Below are 14,844 nucleotides of genomic sequence, written 5' to 3' on the forward strand. Positions count from 1 at the left end.
CATATAAGACCTTAATGAAACAAGATTTCATATTTAAGATTGTATTGCTATTATGTATTAGTGCATTTTAAGGGTTAAATTTGGGGGGGCGGGGGAAGGAGATGGGAAGGGAGGGGGAGAGGAAACAAAGGAGGAGGCAACAATGTTTAATAAGAAATATACTCATTATCTTGCCCATGTAATTATAACCCCTCTGTATGGTATTTTCAGAATGTAAAAAAAAGTTAAATTTAGAAATATTCTGTAGTTTAGTCTAATAGAAACTTAAGTTTAGGGCTTTTTTTTTTTGTCAGTTGTGGGGCTTGAACTCAGGCTTGGGCACTGTCCCTGAGCCTCTTTGTGCTCAAGACTAGCACTCTACCATTTGAGCCATAGCGCCACATCTGGGTGTTGAGTGGTTATTTGGAGATAAGAGTCTCACAAGGACTTTCCTGCCTGGGGTGGCTTTGAACTGCAATCCTCAGATCTCAGTCATGAGTAGCTAGGATTACAGGTATGAGCCACCAGCACCCAGCTGAAATTTGGATCTTTAATGAAAATTTACTTGCCTTTATTTATGAGGGTTTGTCCTTATTAAAATGCTATTTAAATATATGTAAATATGGGCTGGGGTTATGGTTGAAATGATGAGCACTTCCTAGCATGCATGCGATCCTCATTTCAATCCCCAGTATCATAAAAAAAGTACAAACATAAAATCAGGCATAAGCGTTCTGATTCATGTAGCTTTATTAATCTATATGAACAATAGTTTTTAAAAGCTTAAGTAAAGAGAAAACTAAAAAGCAATCAGTTTAATGATACATGTAATGAAATGGAGAGTATCATGTTTTGCTGAAAGAAAACAATGAGCCAGGTTTTTCTTTTTAAAGCAAAGAATCACAAAACCATTATTTGAATGAAATATTCACTTAGTAGGGTGTTCCTCAATTCAATTCAAATGACGAAAAAATAGTTTAAAGGCATTTTTCATTGTTTAAAGCTTCCCTGTACACGGATGGATTTATGCTACACACCTGTTCATTTATGATGTCTTTTATAATATTTGCTCTATGATGACTCAATTCTTCTACCACTTGTGTCTGTTCCAATTACTTGTAAAACTTTCACTCACTTATACATTAAGCCTTCACTTGGTTCCAACCCAGCCCTTGTGTAATGCATTTACTTCTTGTGGATTTTCCCCCCCCTTTCATTGCCTAAATCAGTCAAAGTAGCTGATTATGCCATTGCATCATAGAGTGGTTTTCATAGATACATGAAAATCTTGATGGGTTGAATTTTTATGGCATTAAGACAACCAGAGGTTTAAAAATAACACTAAAGAGAAATATGAGTCAAGTTATCAATGGACTTTTCAACAGAAATTACTACATCGAGTGTCAAGGAACTAAAAGTTTCAAAATGGTCAACTTAGAATTGTCTCCAACCAAACCACCATTCAATTGTGAGGGTAAAGTAAGGCAAAATTAACATTGTAAAGACAAAATAGAGAAGGTTTATCCTTCCCAAACCCTTGCTGAAAGAGCTACAAGACCTACAAGGAGTAATTGTAACAGAGAAGGGACAGGAGGGAGGAGCAGGCATGATGGAGAAGATGGAGGAAATTGATTTTTTTTATGTCTTGCCTCATTTCCTTGATTCTTTCATCTTTTTTCCATTTCAGAAGGGTAACTCTGTCTCTTGTTATTTTTGTGACTTGTAGTTTTCCTTTTCCATGGCATTTCTATCTGGCTTCTCTTTTCTTCTCTGGGCTTTCCATTGAGTTTTGCGTGAATTTTTAGTAAAGTGCTAGAGAATATGATTAATGAGAATAAGAAATCACTTGCTTAGTATTTTTAAAAATATTTTACCCTGTAATACTTATATTCATTCCATTGGATTATTATAAAGGTGAAAATATGGGGCTAGGAAGGTGGCTCAGTGGTAGAGCGCTTGCCTTGCATGCATGAGGCCCTGGGCTCGATTCCTCAGCACCACATAAGCAAAAAGAAAAAAGCCAGAAGTGGTGCTGTGGCTCAAGTGGTAGAGCACTAGCCTTGAGCTGAAGAGCTGAGGGACAGCGCCCAGGCCCAGAGTTCAGGCCCCACGACTGGACCTCCCAAAAAAAATAAAAAATAAAGGTGAAGATATGAGTCCTATGTCCAGGGATTCAAAACCACCAACTTGAAAGATCTGCTCCATAACATTTGGTCTCTTCACTCACGGTTATTTGAATATAGTCTTAGCAGTGGACTCATTTTCATTATAGTTGCAGGCTTGTCCCAAGCCACCAGGTTGACATATGTTCATATTGTTTTGGCAAAATGTTTTCCCTTTGAGGTGGGGCTTGTGTGTCAGAGATTTGTTCTATGATGTCATTTGCATTATTTTTTGCCATTCTGGGTCCTCGAACTCAGGGCCTGGGCACTGTCCCTAAGCTTTTTTGCTCAAGGCTAGCACTCTACCACTTGCACAATAGCTCCATTTCTGGCTTTTTCTGTTTATGCAATATTGAGGAATCAAACCCAGGCCTTCATGCATGCTAGGCTAGCACTCTACCATTAAGCCACATTCCCAGTCTGTCATTTGTATTATTGTTCAAGGAACATTTGTTTAGAATTCTACACAATGCTGTCCAGCATGCTTTCTGGGTGCAGTGTTTATATTGGTGTGTTGCTCCATGGACGATTCTGTTTCCAGGCTCTTCCTGTTCAATCATGTTGTGAATACCAGTGCTTCATTAGGAGAACAAGTCCAGAATTGGGCAGCTCTCATGTGATACATTGTTTAGGCTCAGTTGAAATGTTTGAGAAGAAAAGACCTCACTTTCCAGGTCTGGGGCTTCATAAAGCAGATGAAAAGGTACTGGCATTTAATAGTGCCTAGTCTCAGTCTATACTCTGTCTTTTGCCTTCTCCTGCGAAGTCAGTTTTGTTTTGATGCGATGGGTGGGGAACTGGCAACACAACTGAGCCCATAGTGAGTAATGAACTGCTTCTATCTAGACACAGATCTGGAAACAGTGCTGGTGGAGATAAGCTTTGGAAGGTAAGCTACTGGACAATATTTTAGTGTTTCTATAGAAGTCTTTTTCAACAAAGATCACTCTTTTTTTTGCCTAGATTAGCCTAGATTACCTGGCTTGCTTTGATCTGATGAAACACATTCAGTGAAAGAAACAGCATGGTTAATTTTTATTTTTATATTTATTATATATATCAATCCTGGGGCTTGAACTCAGGGTCTTGGTGCTATCCCTGAGCTTTTCTACTCAAGACTAGCACTGTACCACGTGAGCCACAGCTCCACTTTCAGCTTTGTTAGTTAATTGGAGATAAAAGACATGGATTTTTTTCCTGCCTGTTCTGGCTTCAAACCATGATCCTCAGATCTCAGCCTCCTGAATAGCTAGGATTACAGGTGTGAGCCACTGGCACCTGGCTACAGCATGATTCCTGTCTTGCTCAAAGAATGACAAGTAGGCACAGAGAAGTAAGGGTAGCAGTAGCATTAGTAATGGTGATAGTGTGGTATCTTTGAAAGGATCCCAGGTAAGAGCAACAATTTTCTCACAAGTGTCTGCTTAGGCAGTAGACAAGGTCATGTAGAGGGAGGACCTGTTTACATCTCCGATGGCATGTGGAAAAACAGCTTGAACTCAGAGAGGATTACAGGAAGATAGTAAGGGATGTTCTTAACTAAATAACCTGGTTGTCTTCATGAAACATACCATCTCCATAAAAATGACACAGCACCTTGTTTAAAATACAAAGAGTTCCTTAATTAAAGAGTAGGTTGAATACCTGCTTTTACCAGTACTTTCTCCTAAAATCCCTTAAAAATTATAGTTAAGAAATTCACAAGAACAGAACAAAAAGAGAGAGGAAAAAAAAAGAGGAGTTAAAAAAAGGAAGCTGGAAAGCAAATTGGCTGAAAGCATCACACACATCACATACACACACACACACACACACACACACACACGCACACGCACACACACGCGATGAGATCCCCACCTTCATGGAGTTTGCCTCATTCTAAGTGGAGGGAGGTGATTGAGTGAAATGATGTACAATAGGAAGGGTAAATAAGTTTATCCTATGGAGAGTCAGAAGGTAAGAGGCATGATGGGAAATGTGGAGCTAGCTGCAGGGAATCAAGATCGGCTGCTGTGGGAAGCATTACTGTTTTAAATACTGTGACCAGAAAGAGGCTTCCTTTTAAGGTCTAAGCGTTGGAACAGATAGATGGGAAAGTGTTCCAGACAGAGGAACACACAGCACAAAGGTCCTCAGGCAAGTGGGACGCTTAATTATACGTGTTTAGTTGGCTGGGCCATGGCGCTCATCATATAGCTGAGAACCGCATCTGCTCCTAGCTGTCTAGCGTCTCACTAGCTGGGGAGAAGAGTCGAATTTGGAATGTCAATATTGCTTTGTATTGTTGTAAAGTTGAAAAATCATTGCTAAGTTGTATCAAGTTGGGGATACCCCTCTCCTCTCTGTCCCCCCCATGCCCAGTATGTGTGTGTGTGTGTGTGTGTGTGTGTGTTTCCTGTCAGCCATGGGCTTGAACTTGGGGCCTGGGCACTGTCTCTGAGCTCTTTTACACAAGTCTACCGCTCTACCACTTTGAGCTACAGCTCCATTTCCGGTTTTTTGGTGGTTAATGGGGGGGGGGGGGGATAAGTGTCTCATGGACTTTCCTGTCTGGGCTGGCTTTGAACTTCAATCCTCAGATCTCAGCCTCCAGAGAAACTGGGATTACAAGTGTGAGCCACCAGTGCCCTGTGTGAGTGTGAGTGTGAGTGTGTGTGTGTGTGTGTGTGTGTGTGTGTGTGTGTGTGTGTTTCATCTCCCTCTCCCAACTTTCCTGGGTATTTTCAGTGGAAGCCATTGGGTTGCTCAGTCTACTACATTTTTTCCTTCATCATCTTTCCTCTTGCTGGTGTAGCTTTGAACGGTGTCCTGCTTAGTCTTCTCCTTGCTTTCAGTAAGCTACCTTCTGCCCTATCCTGACCTACTCTGCTCACTCACCAATTCTCAGTTAGATTTGCCTCCTTTCTTTCCCCATGACACCATGTTTTTAAATGGTTGGATGCAGTTTTCAACCTAAGACTAAACCTCTAATGGGTGGAGATCTTTTCTCTGTTTCATATCCATGGAGTCTAGGTTAAGTCTGGCATATACTATTGATTTAACAGATGCGAAGTTACAATGAAAACTCAGAATACAACCAATTTTATTTTATTTTATTACTTTGGAGGATTTTGATGAGACTTGGATAGTCAGGAAATACACTTTAGTCTTTCAGTCTCAAGACATACTTGAATACATTAAGGCAATAAAAAAAAGAACAATTATTCTTCCTCTTCCTCCTTCCCCTTTCCTTTCCTACCACCCTCCTCCCTCCTCTTCGCTCCCCCTCCTCCTCCTCCCCCCTCCCTCTTCCTCCTCCCCCTCCTCCTCCTCTTCCCCCTCCTCCTCCTCCTCCTCCTCCTCCTCCTCCTCCTCCTCCTCCTCCTCCTCCTCCTCCCCTTCCTCCTCCATGGCTCTTCCCATTGAACTCTGTAGGGAATCCTCTCTCAGTGGCACTCCTGCCACACTGGAATTGCTTTGTCATTGACTAATGGTTATTCTTTTCTTGCTGTGAGTCTCTGCCACCATGTTCCAGCCTCCAGAAAAGCCAACAAAGATTGTCTGGTGATAGTGATGCCATCTGGCCATTCACATCTTTTCACACATTTTATCATTAACTTGTTAAATTATTTATTGACACACCGATGTTTTCTACTTCCCAACATAGCCCATGAAATAAATACTACAAACCTGTCCTTCCAATTTACTTCTCACCCCCTGGCAAATCAAAGTGCTGAAATTATACCATTGACTTTATCTTCTATTGATGAGTTGATCTAGGCTTTATTTTAGTTTTTCTCCTGCTTGGCATGGCTTCCTGTTTTCCTTTCACCCTTTAGACCTGCATTAGAGCCTGTCATTTTCGTTGTTTGGCTGTGGAATCTTATTCCACCTGTATTGACAGATGGCCCAGCAAGCTTCCTTTTCCCCAGCCTCACCCATTGCATACTTCTATTACAGTTACAATTAAAGTTAAATGGCTTGCCAGGCGTGTGTGGCTCATGCCTGTAATCCTAGAGACTCAGGAGGCTGAGATCCAACAGTGCTGGAGCTAAGGGTTCTTGACTGTAGGGGCTTTGGAATATTTAATCACTGATGTGTCTTTTTTTTTTTTTTCAATGAGTGGTTTAAAGAGCCATAGTATCCCACTGCCACAATTTATTTCACCAGTCCTGATAGTCATTGGAAACAAATCACATTGCAGGTATTGCTACATTTAGTCAGTTGCTATTACTTACTCTGGTCACTTATGAACATTAGTACTACAGATAGCAACAAATGTGTTTAGGATTCAATGCATATGTCTACATCAGTTTCAGTATACCCGCATAATAGTTTTAGGATGTATGGGCCTAGTCCTCTGGAGCAACAACTTAACCAACTAGAGTATAGAACTCTATATATACACTGCCACTTCTGGGACTTGAACTTACTTGCCTGGGCACTGTCTCTGAGCTTTTGTGCTTAAGCGTTCTACCAACTTTGAATCACAGCTCCATTTCTAGCCTTTTAGTTATTGGAGATAAGAGTCTCACTTGCTCAGGGTTGGCTTTGAACTGTAATTCTCAGATCTCAGTCTCCTGAGTAGCTAGGATTACAGGTGTGAGTCACTGATACTTGGCAGAACTTATTACATTTAGTCTTTTAAAATAATTAGTCTTGCAGATTCTATTCATTTCCTATTTGTTTCTTCTTCTTTTTTTGTTTTGTCAGTCATGGGACTTGAACTCTGGGCCTGGGCGCTGTCCCTGAGTTCTTCATCTCAAAGTGAGCACTCTACTACTTGTGCCATAGTACCACTTCAGATTTTCTGGTGTTAACCACCAGGAGATAAGAGTCTCATGGACTTTCCTGCCTGGGCTGGCTTTGAACTGCGATCCTCAGATCTCAGGCGTGAGCCACCAGCATCTAGCTCATTTCCTGTTTCTAAGGGATCAATTTTTCTTTCTACCCCTTCAATGTGATTGTATCCTATCTTTCTACCAAGTTATTTCTGTGTGTGTATGAGGCCATCCCAGGCCTCCATATCTTAGCCTGCTGAGTATAGTTAGCATGACAGGCCTGAGCCACAGGCACCTGGCTTTATTTCCAGGCTTTATTTTAACTATTTCACTTCATGTTCTTGTTCACAAAGTTCCTAATGTAAGTCAACCTCCCCCCCCCCCAACTCTGGCTTCTTTCAAAGCTTTTCTCTATGTATTTATTTTTCCAGTGTTTGACAAAGTGGTTCAAGTGGTAGGATACTTGCCTATCAAATATAAGGCTCTGCACTGAAACCTCAGTACCACAATAAAACAAAGCAACAATAAACAAACAATAAATATCCATTCAGTCTCATGTGAGAAACAATATAATTGGCTCCAATGGAAAATAAATTGCTACTTGTGAACATCCAAATTTCCTAGAGCAGAAAAGACGAGCAGCTTTCAGAAATGAAATAGATCAAACTTCTATATATTTTGCAGTACCGTAAACTATGACAGAATAACAACAATGTCATTTGTTACACTGGTAACCCAACCCAGATACTTTAAACTATGTAGCTTCAGTTTTATCACATGGAAAGTTAATTGCTTGAGGTTTATAGATGATGTTTATAAAGAACTCGGCAATGCATGGCACCTACTACTCTCAATAGATGTTATTAACTGCTAAATTAGCAAGCATTATTTCAGTTAGTTAATACTTAAATGTTTATGGTACTGAGTTTTGAATTCAGGACTTTGTGCTTGCTAAGCAGACATTTTCTCATTTGAGCAATGCTTCCAGTTTCTTTTTTTGTGTTGGTTATGTTCAATATAGAGTCTTACTTTATGCCTGGACCAGCTTGTATTGTGATCTTTCTATTTGTGTTTCCCTTTGTCACTGGAATGACAGGTTAGTGCCACTGTACCTAGCTTTTTTTTTTTTTTTCCGGTCATGGGGCCTGAACTCTGGGCCTGGGCACTGTCCTTCAACTCTCCAGCTCAAGGCGAGCACTCTATCACTTGAGTCACAGCACCACGTCTGGCTTTTTCTGTTTATATGGTGCTGAAGAATCGAACTCAGGGCCTCATGCATGCAAGGCAAACACTGTACCACGGAGCCACCTTCCCAGCCCTGTGGCTAGCTATTGATTGAGTTGTAGTCTTTCAAATATTTATGTCTGGGCTGGCCTTACACCATGATGCCTAGCTCTCCACCAGCCAAGTAGCTAGGATTTCAGGCTTGAGCCACCATGCTGAGCAGCAATCATTATTCATGAAGAAGAAATGGAAAGAAATAACTTAGACATATACCAGAGAATTTGAGGTGTACTCATTATAAAAGGTTTAGTGTTGTAACGAGGCAGATAAACCTGCCAGTAGACAGTTACATACTCTTGGCCACTACAAAAATCTAGGCTAAATTCAATACCAAGGGCAAGACAGTCTTTAATCCTATACTGCCACCTGCTGGCTAATTATGGAATAAAAATATCTGGAAATCCCTATTCTCATGAAGTCAAAATAATGTGAAACTAAGCTGATCCAAGATGTTTGCACAGTTAGGTTATGAGATTAAAAGTTTTTTTTTTTTAATGCGTAGGTCAATATCTGCTATGTGAGAGGCTGGTATTGGGAGTATTGGTGTTATCACATGCCTTAGCAAAATCAAGCCCCTTTCTCAAAATAATCTCACAAAGATTAGAAATGTGTTCAGCAGAATGACTGCTTGGCATGCATAAAGTTCTGAGTTTGAACCCTAGTTACCACCTTGTAATTAATAGTATCAGAAACAGCCATCATAGAAGTAAATTAAATAATACCCTGAAAGCAAATATAGGAAGTGCTGGAACAAAAAGAAAAAGGATACCAGATTCATCAGAGCACAGAACTGAGAGCAGAATGGGGATTCACTTTTCCCTTAACTATAACAGATGGGTTGAAATACAAAGTGGAAGAAAAAACCCTCAATATACATTTTCTCATATTCTCTCAACTCAAGTACATGGCCAGGTAACATGAATTACATTAGGTGTTATTCTTTTTGGGGACTATATACTACAAGTAAGAAATCTAAATTAACAACAACAAAAAAACAGTTGGAAATATACTATTTCAACAGTGAAAAATCGCCAGATGTATTCTCTCTCTGTCTTCGTCTGTCTCTGTCTCTCTTTCTCTCTCTCTCTTCCACCTCCTCCCTTTTCCCTCTTTCCCTCTCTCTCTCCCTCTCTGTATTCCAATATTGGGACTTGAACTCAAGGTCTGGGTACCATTCCTTAGGTTTTTCACTCAAGGCTGGTACGCTACCACTTGAGCCACAGCTCCACTTTAGGCTTTCTGGTAGTTAATTGGAGATAAGAGTCTCAGGAGTTTTCCTGCCTAGGCTGGCTTTAAACGTCAGATTTCAGCCTCCTTAGTAGCTAGGATTACAGGCTTTAGCCACTGGTACCTGGCTTGGATGTATTTTCTTAGTACTAATTTATATTACTTTTTGCTGTGCAATTTTAATATTTTAATTAAAAACATAAGGGAAGAAATATATTTTTCCTCAACACTTATGAGTTTATAGCTAGGATAGATTCAGTAATGGAATATAGATTAATAAAATGGTCGAGATTATTATGTGCACGGTGCAAATCACCTGAGAGAAAGAGTGAAAAGTAGTTCACTTTTCACTATTTTTTTCCACAGATTATTTTTTGTGTGCATATTTGTTCCAGCTGTGTTATCTTGTTTTCTGAACAAATGACCTCTTCAAATAAGTGGTAGTTCAGAACTCTGGCTTATGCCTCATCTTCAACAAGGAGCAACATATATACAGAGAAATGACTAGACAAACCAGAGCACATCTGGGCTTGTACAGGTTGGAAATGGGGATGATTAAGTAGAAGAGATGAGTAAGGTGTGCTTGCTGATTACTTTGGTTGCTGTCTCTGGGCAGATAGGATAGCTACACTCGTTTCCAAGAAAGAAGAATTTATGTCCTATCTTTCAGTTGGGAAGTGGGAAGATAGGAAGAACTATTGCCCTTCTTAATTGACTTAATTAAACAGTATATATTTTTGTCATCAAAGATGTAAATCCTGGTGTGTATCATATCAAACAAGTGTGGAGTCTAATGAGCATCCTTGTAACGACCTTTGAGCTGGAGAATGTCCCTTCCATTCTCAACAAATCTTTATTTGGTGGCATATCAAGATATTCCTACTCATTTTTTTTAAACCCTAAAACTATTGTTCATTGATGACAGTTCTTGTTCAGTGATTAGAGAAAGGCTATTTACAAACTCAGATCTGGCAACAGTTGTGCTTCATTACTGGAGTAGCACCATTTCTATATTTCTCACACATGAGAATATTTCAAAAGTAACTGCTGAAGTGCTGAGTCAGAGTTTTATGAGGAACTCCTATGACTATGTAAATATTTATTTAATTAATTAATTTTATTTTTTTTTGGATCCGGTTGTGGGGTCTGAACTCTGGGCCTGGGCGCTGTCCCTCAGCTCTTCAGCTGAAGGCTAGTGCTCTACCACTTGAGCCACAGAGCCACTTCCGGCTTTTTCTGCTTATGTGATGCTGAATCGAACCCAGGGCCTCATGCATGCAAGGCAAGCACTCTACCACTGAGCCACCTTCCCAGCCCAATGTAAACATTTATAAATACAAGTAAATTAATGGATATTAAATAAGTAATGTATAAGAGACTGAAAATACTTTCTTCTCTTAACTTTGGTATGATCCTTCCTATCATTGACATTTTGCCTGCTCCTCCTTTTACTGAGAGGTTTGAACTCAGGGGGAAGGGGACTAGGGGAAAAACCAGAGGCCTGAGGAGAGGGAGAGGTTAGAGGGAGGTTAGGGGGAAAACAGTCTGGAGGGAGGAGAGAGGAGCCCGGAGGACACATGGACTCCTGAGGAGAGAGTAGTCCACTCCTGAGGAGAGAGTAGTCTGGAATAGACTGGGAGACTCCTGAGGAGAGAGGACTGTAAGGGAAAGACGGGGAGTCCTGAGGAAAATAGTATGGAGTTAGCCCGGAGGGAGGGAAGGAGTAGGAATGGAAAGATGGCAGGAGGGGAAAGCTTGCCGGAGCAGGGCAGAGCAGGCTTGTGGAGAGTGGAGAGGCCTGCAGAGAAGGAAGAAGGGAAGAAAGGGAAAACCTTCCCCTTTGGAGCTTTGGAGGTGTGAGGTTTGGAGGTTTGCAGACCGACTAATAAAGGTCAGGGGGTCAGGACTGCCTATTGGAGGCTTGGAGGTTTGGTGGATGAGGCTGCTCTTGGTTCTGGGTATCTAACCCCGGCAAGGTAGTCTCAAGACCTCTTTCTGGTGTAAATAGTGTAAACAAACTTCTTTTGTCTACCTTTCGCTGTGTGTGCCTCGATGGATTGTCTCGCTCTCTGTAGGTCATAAGTGAACGATGCCTCAAGCCAACTTTTAAATGCCAGTCGCAGTGCTTTAAACTCGGGGCATAGGCACTGTCCCTCTACCACTTGACCCAGGCCTCCCACTTCCAGCGTTCTTGGTGCTTCACTGGAGATAAAAGTCTCGAGACTTTTCTGCCCAGGCAGGCTTGGAACCGTGATTCTCAGATCTCAGCCTCCTTGAGTAGCTAGGATTACAGGATCGGCACCTGGCATTTTCTTCTTCTCCTTTTAAATGATAGCACTTTGAACTATAATTAGATTGTTTCAGTTTCCAAGTTGCTGCAGCTGGAGTCGAGAGGGGCTGAAGAGAGGGAAAAACCTGGTGGGACACAGTCTTTCCCCCCCAACCCCCCAACTCAAAAGCGAACATCTAATGCAGGACCCTTTGTACACTGCAGTGGATAAGACACGATTTGATTTCGGGCGAGTCTTTCTGTTCCCGGGGATGAAAAATGCAAATCGAGGATCACAAGCCTAACGCGCAGGGCTCGAGAGGGTAAACGCTCCGCCATACTGAACTCACGGAGTTCACAGCCGGGAAGCGTACCGCGTGTGACGTCAGCAGAGGACCGGCCAGCAGCGCGCGTGCGTCCTGTTAAAGAGCCGGCAGCGTGCTCCGCTGGCCCTTCCTGAACTCTCAGCCCCGCCCAGCAGAAGCCAAATCCCCAATCACCATTCGCCTTTTCTTTACGTCATCTCTGCGTGCCCCAGCTTTAAAAGCTCCGAGGGGGCGGGCTGCTAGGCTTGCGCGTGCGCATCGCGGCGCTTTCCTTTCCACGCCGGTTTGGCTTCCTGATCTCAGCACCTCAGGGAGGCGTTAGGGTTTCTCGGGCCGCCCTCGCGATGGGCAAAACTCCTAACTCCTTGGGCTCGGGAGCCCGACCCGACCCGGTGAGGAGCTTCAATCGCTGGAAGAAAAAACACAGCCATAGGCAGAACCAAAAGAAGCAGTTGAGGAAGCAGCTGAAGAAGCCCGAGTGGCAGGTGGAGCGCGAGGGCATCAGCCGTCTGGTGCAGAGCTACGAGAAGGTGCGGTCGGGGTGGCCGGGGGGCCCGGCGGGAGGCCGGGCTGTCACTGGGGCCCACCCGGGGGGGTGCTGGGCTGGGAGATGGCGTGTCCCGGGGTTCTTTGGAAGGCCTCACAGGGGGCCTGCGTGGTGTCAGACTCACAGCCCCAGACTCTTCGGCTCACCACACTGTTCTGAGGTTTAAAAAAAAAAGAAGAGGAAAGGAAAAAAAAAAAGGAGAAAAGAAATGCAGTGGTACTTAAGGATAGAGAGACTAATGCTGTGAGAGACGCCAATCGTGAGGCTTAGTAACGTAAATGACATACCGGGATGATAGAGGAGTAAGCATCCCAGTGTGGAACGTTAGGGGAAAATAATGGAAATAGTATCTATCTTTTAAAGTACTATCCATTTGATTTTACAGGATTGTTTTTCTTCTTTTTCTTTCCCTTTTTCTTTCCCTCCCTCCCTCCCTCCTTCCTTCCCTCCCTCCCTCACTCCCTTCCTTCCTTCCTTTTACTCCAGTCCTGGGGCTTGAACTCAGGGCCTGGGCACTATCCCTGAGCTTCTTTTTGCTCAAGGCTAACACTTAATAGTACCACTTCTGCCTTTTTCTGTTTATGTGGTACTGGGGAATCGGATCCCGGGCTTCACGCATGCTAGGCAAGCACTCTACCTCTCAAACCACCTTCCCAGCCTCTTTTTTTTTTTTTTTTTTAACCTTATCTGAGAAGTGGATCCTAATGTCCCCATTTTATAGACGGGAAAATTAAGTTTGGAGAGGACAAGAAACTTATCCCAGGCTCTCATACCTAGTAGGTAGTGTAGGGTCGGAACCTAGGCCTGTGTCTTTCTAATGAAAGCTTCTGCTTTTTAATCCATTAAGCCAGATTGCATGCCTTCCTCAGTCATCTGTCTTCTCCTGCGTCCATCTCATTCTTCCTTTGCTTTTGTTCCTATCTAAAAATCAGTGTAGAAAAGCCAGACTGACTGCTGGTCTGTTCCTTTTGGTTGTCATCCTTCCCCATCAGTGCAGCTGCTGTTTCCAGATGACTATCTTTTCTAGTCACCATTTTGACTTGCAGATTTCTTTTCCTACCCGAGCTCCTTAGAAATGTCATTACCTTTTCTTCTTCCCCATAAATCCCATATCCAATGATCTTCACACACATCACTGTCTTTTTGTGTATGCTACCTTTCCAGTTTGGAACATACCAGGAATTAAAAGTCATTCCTTGTTACCCTTGGTATAGCTTTCTTTTAAATGGCATTGACTCCACAGTAAGGTTAGTTAGAGCTTCAAGTTTAAGGATTTGTTTGTCTTTTGGAACTCTAAAGAGTTCAGATTAGGATTCGTTCCTGGCTCTTGTTCTTTAAGTTTTTGCTTTTTTTAAAAAGGCATAGTACTAGTACTTACCTCATAAGTGTTACAGAGAAGTAGTCAGTGCACACTGCTAGTCATGTGAAAATACTTTGTATATATACTTCACATATTATTTCCATTGTTGTATACACAGCACTTGAAACCACCATAAAACAAATTAATTGTGGATTTTGTTTTGGATTGTGACTAGATTTGCTAAGGGAATATAGAAGCAGCCCTTCCTTGCTTTCCTTTGTTGGACCAGTGACTCCTTATCTTTCACTTAGCTTTTCTGAGTTTATGTTTTTATTTCTGACTGTGCTGGATATCTTTATCTAATTGAATCATGAGATATCTTGAGATATAATGGAATCATGAGCTATAGTGTAAGTCATTATCTTTTCCATTGTGCCTTAGAAATTCTTCCTAAATTCATAATTCTCCTCATTCAATTTTTACTGCCGTGGTAACAAATTTCCACAAACTTTGTGACCTGAAACAATGGAAATTTATGCTTCCGTAGTTCTAGAGGTTAGAAGTCTGAAATCCATTTCACTTGAGTCAAAATCAGGGTGTTAGTAGGTTAATGCACCCTATTGAAAGGCTCTTGGGGAATTCTCTGTTCCTTAGCTCCTCTTGGCTTATGGCTACCTTACTCTAATTTCTACTTCCACATTCATATTGTCTCCATCTGTTTGGTTAAATCTACCTCATTTTGTTTCTTTTGTTTAAGGATACTTACATTGCATTTAAGGCCAACCCAGGTTAATGTTGCTTCTTAGAATCTTTCAAAACATCTGCAAAGTCTTCTTTTTTTTCTTCTTCCATGAAAGGTAACATTCACAGGTTCTAGTGGTTAAGACCTGGATTTATTTGCATCCTGGTGCTTCCCTCTAAGCAGACTACCAAGCTGGAGACAGGAGTGATCCATAGTACTTTTCCTCTTACCTGCTCTTATACCCTGTT

At 41.9% G+C, this 14,844-nt stretch overlaps 1 protein-coding gene across 1 annotated transcript in view; it reads left to right on the plus strand.

The window, feature by feature from the left end:
* The first annotated feature begins 12,301 nt into the window (after positions 1–12,301).
* Positions 12,302–14,844, plus strand: part of LOC138821383 (probable ATP-dependent RNA helicase DDX10) — a 113,955-nt gene continuing 111,412 nt past the window's right edge. Inside the window, exon 1 of the mRNA XM_070013570.1 lies at positions 12,302–12,537. Coding sequence (XP_069869671.1) covers positions 12,352–12,537 — 186 coding nt within the window. The 5' untranslated portion in view covers positions 12,302–12,351. The remainder of the gene's footprint in view (positions 12,538–14,844) is intronic.

The sequence above is a fragment of the Dipodomys merriami genome, unplaced genomic scaffold, assembly GCF_024711535.1.
Source record: "Dipodomys merriami isolate MVZ:Mamm:240054 unplaced genomic scaffold, mDipMer1.0.p SCAF_91, whole genome shotgun sequence".
Classification (NCBI taxonomy): domain Eukaryota; kingdom Metazoa; phylum Chordata; class Mammalia; order Rodentia; family Heteromyidae; genus Dipodomys; species Dipodomys merriami.